The sequence below is a fragment of the Chrysochloris asiatica genome, unplaced genomic scaffold (genome assembly GCF_000296735.1).
Source record: "Chrysochloris asiatica unplaced genomic scaffold, ChrAsi1.0 scaffold00011, whole genome shotgun sequence".
Taxonomy (NCBI): Eukaryota; Metazoa; Chordata; class Mammalia; order Afrosoricida; family Chrysochloridae; genus Chrysochloris; species Chrysochloris asiatica.
The window spans coordinates 16,228,254-16,237,178 of NW_006408529.1; the positions used below are offsets into that span (position 1 = coordinate 16,228,254).

At 49.3% G+C, this 8,925-nt stretch overlaps 1 protein-coding gene across 2 annotated transcripts; it reads left to right on the forward strand.

The window, feature by feature from the left end:
• Positions 1 to 5,424: 5,424 nt before the first annotated feature.
• On the forward strand, positions 5,425 to 7,309 carry HELT (helt bHLH transcription factor). 2 transcript variants are annotated; one of them, XM_006834435.1, is made up of 4 exons: positions 5,425 to 5,532; positions 5,950 to 6,054; positions 6,293 to 6,389; positions 6,783 to 7,309. In XM_006834435.1, exons 1-4 carry the CDS (start codon positions 5,506 to 5,508, stop codon positions 7,277 to 7,279), a joined length of 726 nt encoding a protein of 241 aa, XP_006834498.1. In that variant the 5' UTR covers positions 5,425 to 5,505; the 3' UTR covers positions 7,280 to 7,309. The 2 variants fall into 2 exon arrangements, with proteins under 2 accessions (XP_006834498.1, XP_006834497.1); XM_006834434.1 differs by having other exon boundaries at positions 6,780 to 7,308.
• The last annotated feature ends 1,616 nt before the right edge of the window (positions 7,310 to 8,925 follow it).

Genomic DNA, 8,925 nt, shown 5'->3' on the forward strand with positions numbered 1-8,925 from the left:
CAGTTAAGAACCAATAGCTGCTATACAGAAACCCTATACAGGGTCACATTTAACAACAAAATCACAAGCCCATGGAAAGCAAGGACTTGTCCTTCTGCTCACCATTCTCCACCCCAGGCACATAGTCGGTGTTCACATGTGTGCTAGCACATGGACTTATAAGAAGTAGGAGCAGGAAGGAAAAAGGCTCAAGGACACAGACACACATGTTAGAGGCAGAATTCTTGCCAGTCCTATATCACAGGGTCCCAGACTCTCACATTTCAAAAAGAATCATCTGAAACATTCAGTCCTTAAGGTCACCCAACAAGTCAACAAACACTAAGTGAAATAGAAGAACTGCTCACTCTGAGTCTGTGGGCATTCATGGCTCCCAGAGTCTCAGTCTTACAAGGGAATGTTGGATTCATACTCTCTTAGGCTCATTTCAGAGGGAAAAATAAAACAAAACATTCTGCCACTCTACAGTATGCTTTAAGGAGCTCTGGTAGCATAGTGGTTATAAATCAGGCTGCGAACCTCAAGGTCAGCAGTTTAGAACTATGCTATACAGGTCCATGGAAGGCAGATGAGGCTTTCTGCTACAGCCTCGGAAACCCTATACAGGGTCACTATGAGTCGGAAACCAACTCCAGGGCACATTACCACCACAGTATGTTTTGCTCATTCTAAATGCAAGCAAAATGCAATTAGGGTAAGGCTAAGGAACACGTGACCATAACGTAACTCCAGAAATTGAACAAAGGAATTCAGGTGTTTTTGTGCCTTGTCTTTCTAATTCTTCAGGAGTACAGGGCATCAGCCACATTTATGATTACCCCACTTTTTAATAAAGATACTCACGCTTCCTCATGTGATTAACTGTTGTTGTTGTTAAGTGTCGGCCAGTCGATTCCAACACATAGCAACCCTCTATAGGGTTTCCAAGGAGAAGCCGGTGAGCTTGAACCATCAACCTTGCATTTCAAATGACTTTGCAGTCTGATACATTAGCCCATAGCGCCACACGAGGACACCCTGATTAACTATGTTGTTGTTGTTGTTAAGTACTGTGGAATCGGTTCCGACTCATAGTGACCCTGTACAGGTTTCTGAGGCTGTAAATCTTTAAGGGAGCAGAAAGCCTCATCTTTCTCCCATGGAACAGCTGGTAGTTTCGAACTGCTGACCTTGAGGTTAGCAGTCTGATTCGTAACCACTATGCTATGTTGCTGTTGTTATGTGCCGTAGAGTCGATTCTGACTCATAGCGACCCTTCTCCTTCAGGGTTTCCGAGGCTGTAAATCTTTATGGGAGCAGAAAGCCTCATCTTTCTCCCGCGGAACAGCTGGTAGTTTCGAACTGCTGACCTTGCAGTTCGCAGCCCAATTCATAACCACTATGCTACTAGAGCTCCTTACCATTATGCTATACAGTCCCATTAATTAATCTAGAATGTGGGATTTGTGTATTGGTATGGAGGGTGGAGGAATGGAGGAAACTCTTTTGAAGAGCAATTTGGCTGACATATCCACTTCCTCCTTCTGCTCCCAACCCCACAAATCCTCAGTTTGTAAACTTGGGAAGAAACATAAATGAATTCATCTTTGATGTTTGGAAGCAATACTCATATGTCAAACCTATGGAACAAAAGAAAAATAGTGAAAACCACAATATAATTAACAATTACAAACTCTACTGTAGATGTTGTATTCTCCAAGAGATGTTCTGAGCTGCCAAGATGTTAATAAGCACAGACTAATATTTAATTAGCATTGATTAGCTTTCTTTTAATTTTGGTTTTGATGTTTGAATGACTGGAAAATGACTATGACGAGGCATTTCTGCACCTATAGCCTTTTGCAGCTGGACGATTACCATCATACATGTTACCTGTGAGAGGGTGCATGAAAAACCCCTCTTATTTATTTGGAGCTCTGGTAGCGTAGTGGTTACGAATCGGGCTGTGAACCTTAAGGTCAGCGGTTTGAAACTACCAGCCGCTCCGCGGGAGAAAGATGAGGCTTTCTACTCCCGTAAAGATTTACACCCTCGGAAACCCTGTACAGGGTCGCTATGGGTCGGAACCGACTCGATGGCACATAACAACAACAACATTTATTTGCCTAATTTTTGGCTAATTTCACAAACTTCAGGAGAAATTAATGTGGCTTTCTCAGAGAGGAAAACTTTCTCGAAGATGATAAAAATAAATGAAATTAATTAAACTATCACTCAACAACTTAAAAATACTCTCCAAAGTAAAATCACCAATTGAGTGGAACACCCTTCCCCTAGGTACTCTACCTACACATACTTGTGTCATTCTAATGAACGCTATGTAATATAAATAGTTATTATTTCCATTTCACAGGAGAGAAAACTGAGGCACGGCGAGATCCAGTAATGCCCAGTTTCGATGATAGGTGGCCTGGAGCTGGTTATGGAGTTGAAACTCAAACAGGCTATTTCGCTCTAGCGTCCACTTCTTCCCTACACTGCGCTTCTTTTGGATAAAACGTTAATTAGGGTAAGATCAAGGAACACTTGACCATCATCCTAAAGGTGCAAAGGGAAAGTGATTATGAGTGTCCCAGCATCCCACTTTCGGGCAGTGCGATCAAGGGTGGGAAAGGAGACATTTAAAGCACACCCTTTCCCTAACCTGAAAGAGTAGAAGCGTTGTCAGCCTCTCAAGTTAAAGTTTCAGCCACGGGAGGGCACAGCCAGGACGCGCGCCTCTCCATCCAATCTCTACTCACCCGCCCACCTATTGTTGTTGAGTCCCTTCCCCACATAAACTTTATGCGGGGGTCTTCCAGCCCGGGGGAAGTCATTGAGTCCAGTTACGAGAGCAAGCCCGAGAAAATAAACAGTTTGCACAGAATAATATTTGGCTTGTGGACGGTGTCTGCAGCTGGCGGTTAACACCAGCAGTAAGAGGATCAACTCCTAGTCCGCTGGCTTAAAAAAGGGGTGGGAGTGAGAAGTGTGCGCGCCGCCTTGCCCTTTCACGTTAGTTAATTTGGATGGTAAGGGTTCGTGTTTAATCCCATTGTGTGCGAGTGAATATACTGAAACCGACAACCCCTGAGAGTGCATCCGCGGCTGGCAGAGGAACCTACCGGAGGATGTGGGTTCTGTCCAATCTGCAGTAAAGTATAAGAGAAACCTCGTGAGGTGCCTGGAATCAAAAGGGAGAAAGAAATCTCTGAGCTGCACAGCACAAGCCAGCTTCCACACCTCCTAAGTGACAGCAGGGGTGGACTGCTCGCTGCCCTGAAGCCAGGCATCCGAATCCTGACTCTGCGCCCTTGAAATTCCATCCCGCCAGAAAGTGAGGCTACACCCTAGCAACTTCTGCCAAGTACTAACGACACCCAAAGGGAGACCCAGGGCCCTGCCGTGGTCCAGCCGAGAAAAAAAGATTTAGGCTGTGTGTGGGAGAAGGCAGGAAGTTAGAAAGGAATGGAAAGATATGTAAGGAAAGTCCTCAGATGTTCCCAGATGGAAAAAATCAGAAAAAGACTGGAAATCAGTTGTTCAAAAACCGGTCATAAAACAAAACCCAAATTGTATCGTTTCCATCTGCAAGAAAGATTTCCACAACACACACCTCACAAGCTCAGAACCCCCAGGGTACGGTTCCGGGACAGCAAATGTGAGTGACCTAGGCCTGTCTGTGGGAGAGGAGGCCCCTGGCCGGCGATCCAGGCTGCCCGCAGAGGCGCAGGCGGCCAAGAGAGTTCCCAGACACCGCCGCCGCCCCCCTCCTTCTCCTTGGGCCCATCCAGCGAATTTCCTCTCTCGTTTCTGTTCGTGCCTTCCCTCCCTCCTCCTCCCCCGATATTTTCGTTCTCTAAAGCCATAAAAAAGAGATCAACTTCCCTAACTTCACGGGGCTCTTTTCAGTGACAAATATTGATGCCCAAAGTGTCTGCGCTCTCCCGCCCCCAAACGTTAAGAAAAGGCGCCCGCGAAAGAGGGACATAAAAAGTTAACAATGCTGTGAAAATATGTTTGCAGAAAATAGACAATCGTTGGATTAAATGTATTCAAGTATGAAATAATGCCTTTTTGTGTCAAAACTTGGGCGATGGGCGGGTACAAAAGTTCCCTGTGGCAGCTACTTGCTCCCTTTGTGAGCCGTGCGCTTTGGCGTCTCCACTTGGGCGCATTACTCAGAGCCGTCTAAGCGCGATTGTTTCTCCCTTTCTAATGACATTTACCGGATCAAAACATGCTGTTAATTCGATCAGAAGGCTTCACCCTCCTTGACAAAGCCACAATAATTTATCCTGAAGTTTGTTAAATTGACCAAAATTAGGCAAATGAATAGGGGTCTGTAGGCGCCCCCTCTCGCAGGTGACGTCGCATAATGCTCGCCGGGGCCAGCTGCATTTCCCTTTTCTTCTCGGCCCACTCCTCTCCGTGTTGTCCCTCACCCCTCCCACCCTATCCCAGCCCCCATCCCCACCCCCACCCATACACACGCCAGCCTATCTCTCCGCCCCCACCCTCTGGCATTATTAAAATTTGACCCAATGAAACTATTCATACTTTTCAATGGACATTTTCGTATGGGATAATAGGCTACAAATTGAGCCTCTTCCCCCAGAGAAGAGCTAGCTTGGGAGGGTGTGGGGGGTTTGAAAAAAAACTAGCGAGGAGAACAGGGAATGGGGGGTTGGGGGAGCGGAGCGTCGCGTGCCAAAGGCCGGCGGGAGGGGAGAGGCGAGGCGAGAGCCTCGTGTGCCAGCCGCAGCCCCACACCTGCCGGGATGTCCGGACAAATAAAGCGGTGTAAACAAAAAGGGGGGAGATGGACGTGTCACCAAGTCGTGTGAGAAAAGCCTGGGAACAAACGGGGCGCCTCCGTCTCCAAGAGCTCTCCCTTGAACCCGGCGGAACAGCCTATTAAAGGCTTACTTAATTACTTTAATGACTCTGGACAGGCTTTAAAACGCACTCGGAGCTGGGACGGCGGGCTTGCTGAGATTTGTAAACAGGAGATCATGTGAGACTCAGCGGTGGGACCAAAGGAGGCGACACTGTTTTGTGAGGGTCCTAGCCCCCTGGTGCCCGCGTCCGCTGCGCCCCAGCGCTCGGGGGCTGCTGCCGGCACTGCCTCACCAGCCAGCGGGTATACCGCCTCCTTTTCCTGCCTGGGCTGTTACCATGCAAATGTTATTCCCGGGCCGATCACGTGTCCTTTGAAGAGCCACGTGGATTAACAAAGCTTATCTGCCCCAACTCACCCCCCTCAGCTGCTAATTTTTTTTTCTTCTTCTTCTTACTTCTTTAAACCCGATCTTGAATGCATACATCCCCCAAACGCAGCTCCTATAATCCTATGGAATAATTCAACTGGTGAATGCACTTGGCGCTCTAGATGACCGCTTTATAAGGCAGCCCCTCGGAGTTGCGAGGCCGCATTCTACCTGGAACAGTGGAGGAGGCACACGAGGTGCAAAGAGAACGGGTGCCTCGGGTCACCGCCTTTCCCAAGGGCGCGCACTCACCAGGATGTCAGACAAGCTCAAGGAACGCAAAGTGAGTTGACAGAGCCCAGACTTCCTTGCGCCCTAGTGGTGAAGGCGTCTGACTCCCTGAGCTGCCACCTGGCGGGACCAATGGCAGAAACGTGGCCACACAGGACTTTGCATGTGGAGGAATTCTGAGTAGTTTGGGAAGGGAATGATGATTGAGACAGGAGATTCCAGGAGCCCATCTCCGAAGGCTGACTGCTACCTCCCCAAAGCCCTGGCGCTCAGCTCCGTCGTGTGGTCAGAGAGGGTAGGGAGCCTGGAAGGGAAGCACTCCTATGCGGGCCGTGTGAACAGAGGTCGTTTCCTAGGGCGAACCCCTAGGTAGCGTGGGGGGCAAAGAAGATGATTGGCACGCAGCTACAACTTTGAATTTGACTACTAGTTGGGCAGTCATCTTAAACTTACAAATATCTGTTCGCAGAGAACCCCCGTTTCCCACAAAGTGATAGAAAAGCGGAGAAGGGACCGGATCAACCGCTGCTTGAATGAGTTGGGCAAGACCGTGCCTATGGCCTTGGCGAAACAGGTAACGTCGGCGGCCTGGAGCCTGGTACCAGGCGCTCTGAACGCTCTATCACTCTAGGCAGAAGCGTTGGGGATCTTTGGACGCAGATGACCTTCCGGTGGCCAGAGCGCTGGGTGAGCCCTAGGCGGCCATCGGGCAGATCTGGCAATGTCCTGCTCGCCAGCCCACTCCAGATGAAACCATGTTGGGTTGGATTGCGCCCCCTAGACCTCTTTGAAAAGCCCTTACTTTTTTGCAGAGTTCCGGGAAGCTGGAGAAGGCGGAGATCCTGGAGATGACAGTACAGTACCTAAGAGCCCTGCACTCTGCCGATTTTCCCCGGGGAAGGGAAAAAGGTGGGTACTGATTGAGGAAAGGGAAATATGGGCCAGAAGCGCGCGCCACACTTTAGTAATAGTAATCGGAATGAAACTTCCGAGTAAGATGGGGTTGGGGTCCTGCAAAAACACTTCTCCCGGCAGGGCCAGGTCGAAGCAGCTTTGTGGAGCGGGTTTCTAGGAGACCCTGGTTCCGTTGGCTCCTTTCAGGTGTGTTTACGGGGAGTGAGTACGTAGTTAAGAAATTAAAGAAGGTCGTGCTTTTCGGTTCTCCAGACTGGTCCAGTTGGCGGAAGGGCTCAAAACAAAATTTTGACTTGAAAACGTTCACCCGTGGGAACGTGGCCACCCATGGGAAAGTGGCCACGCACCGTTTTTAAACACCTACCGTCTTTCTGGCCCCTCCAGCAGAACTTTTAGCTGAGTTTGCCAACTACTTCCATTACGGCTACCATGAATGCATGAAAAACCTGGTGCATTACCTCACCACCGTGGAGCGGATGGAGACCAAGGACACCAAGTATGCGCGCATTCTCGCCTTCTTGCAATCCAAGGCCCGCCTGGGAGGCGAGCCTACCTTCCCGCCGCTGGGGTCGCTCCCGGAGCCGGATTTCTCTTACCAGTTGCACCCGGCAGGGCCCGAATTCACCAGCCACAGCCCCGGCGAGGCAGCTGTGTTCCCGCAGGGCGCGGCCCCTGGGCCCTTCCCCTGGCCGCACGGCGCCGCCCGCAGCACGGCGCTGCCTTACTTGCCCAGCGCGCCCGTGCCACTGCAGAGCCCGGCGCAACAGCACAGCCCCTTCCTAGCGCCGGTGCAAGGCCTAGACCGCCATTACCTCAACCTCATCGGCCACGCCCACCCCAACGCCCTCAACCTGCATACTCCCCAACACCCCCCTGTGCTCTGACGCCGACTCTCTTCGTCTGCCAGATTGCTCTCTTTGGGTACTGCATAAGAAAAATACTGTATATTGTACAGGTGTATATACTGTGGGGGGAAAGTCCCCCTTCGAAATAAACGTTTTCTGATAAAGATCAGAGAAGGATTTTTGTTGTTGTTAACCTCTGCGACTCCACAACCCATCCCCGTCTGAGGTATCAAGGTCTCAAAGCTGATAAAATCCAAGATGTAGGTCCCGCGTAATTTGAAAGGTGGGTAAAGGGATAGATAGACGGAACACGATATTGAAAACAACGCTGGGAAGTGGGATTCAATCGGATGCCTTAGAGGCTATCCCGGGTCTCCAGGCTCTCATTCTCCTCGCACCCAGCTAGGTCTTAGGCGATAGCATGGAAAATGTAAAGCGAAGACCAGTCCCAAATCGGCTTTAGTGGACTTACCCATCTAGGACATAGCCATCCTTCCGTACACGAGGCCAGTGTCTGCGAGGCGCACGCCCAACGCGCCCGCGGTTCTGAGTTTACAAGTCTTACTACTATCCGTAAATATGTGAAGGAGCCTTGGTGCAGCGCTGCGGTGCAATGCGCTGGACCGCAAGGTCAGTTTGAACCACAAGATCTGCGGTTCAAGCTCACCATCCACTTCTCAGAAACTCTATACAGGGTTGCTATGAGTCGGAACCGACTTGACAGCATTTAACAACAACAATAACATTAACGTCTTAGGACTCCTGGTGTGAGGCTGCAGGATACTGCGCTGGACCGCAAGGTCAGTTTGACCCACAAGGTCTGCGGTTCAAGCTCACCATCCACTTCTCAGAAACTCTATACAGTGTCTCTATGAGTCGGAACCCACTACACGGTACTTAACAACAACAATATTGACGTTCTGAATAATGGCTTTAAATTAACATCCAGCGACGTTTTCTATCTTTAAATGATCAATTCGTTACACCCAGATTGAATGCCAGATTCCAGAGAAGCTCTAGCGCGCAGATCAACCCAGCCTTTGGGGAGTTATGCAACCTGATAAGAAGTGTGCGCTGGCCGCTTTGGGAAACGCGATTCCTCAGAGGATTGGATTCCCTTGTTGATTCCCCACTTCTGACCACTGGCGCAGTATCCAGACTCTGGGTTCTCTGGTCAGGTTCTGGAGCCCATAGAGAAAATGCTCGCTTCTTCACCCGGGCAGTGGTGGGGCACCCGGTCTCGCATGACCCTTTGTACCTCATTAGATCCATGAAAACTACATGAAGGCTTAGGCCTGTTTCCAAGAGCCATTGGAACGAAGGTGGGGCTTAAGATTTTTCTCTTGATATCCCTTCCCTCAGTATCACTTAGGCCAGGTTACTGCCGCTGGCTGACCGCGGATGTCAGAATTCTTTTTTTTTTTTTTTTTTTTTTTTAATCTTTTTAGTCGTGTGTATAAGTCTCATTCTTCTTCCCAAATCTGTATAGCTAGGGTCTATACAGCTATGTATATAGTCCTATATTATTGTTATTTCAAGATTGTGTCTATAATAGTATTTAATTGCCTTTTTCTCAGGCCCTTCTTCCAGTGTCTTCCTTTTTTTAATCTTCTTGCCTTCCTTATCCAGATTTCTAAGGTAAACACAGTGAAGAAAATTTGGGGTCTTAGAGACTTGGCTAGCCT

Bases quoted from the DNA above. Each gene is read 5' to 3' on its own strand.
- HELT (XM_006834434.1), top strand. From the start codon at position 5,506: ATGTCAGACAAGCTCAAGGAACGCAAA. The intron at 5,533-5,949 runs GTGAGTTGACAG...ATCTGTTCGCAG, and splicing joins ACAAGCTCAAGGAACGCAAA to AGAACCCCCGTTTCCCACAA. The intron at 6,055-6,292 runs GTAACGTCGGCG...ACTTTTTTGCAG, and splicing joins CTATGGCCTTGGCGAAACAG to AGTTCCGGGAAGCTGGAGAA.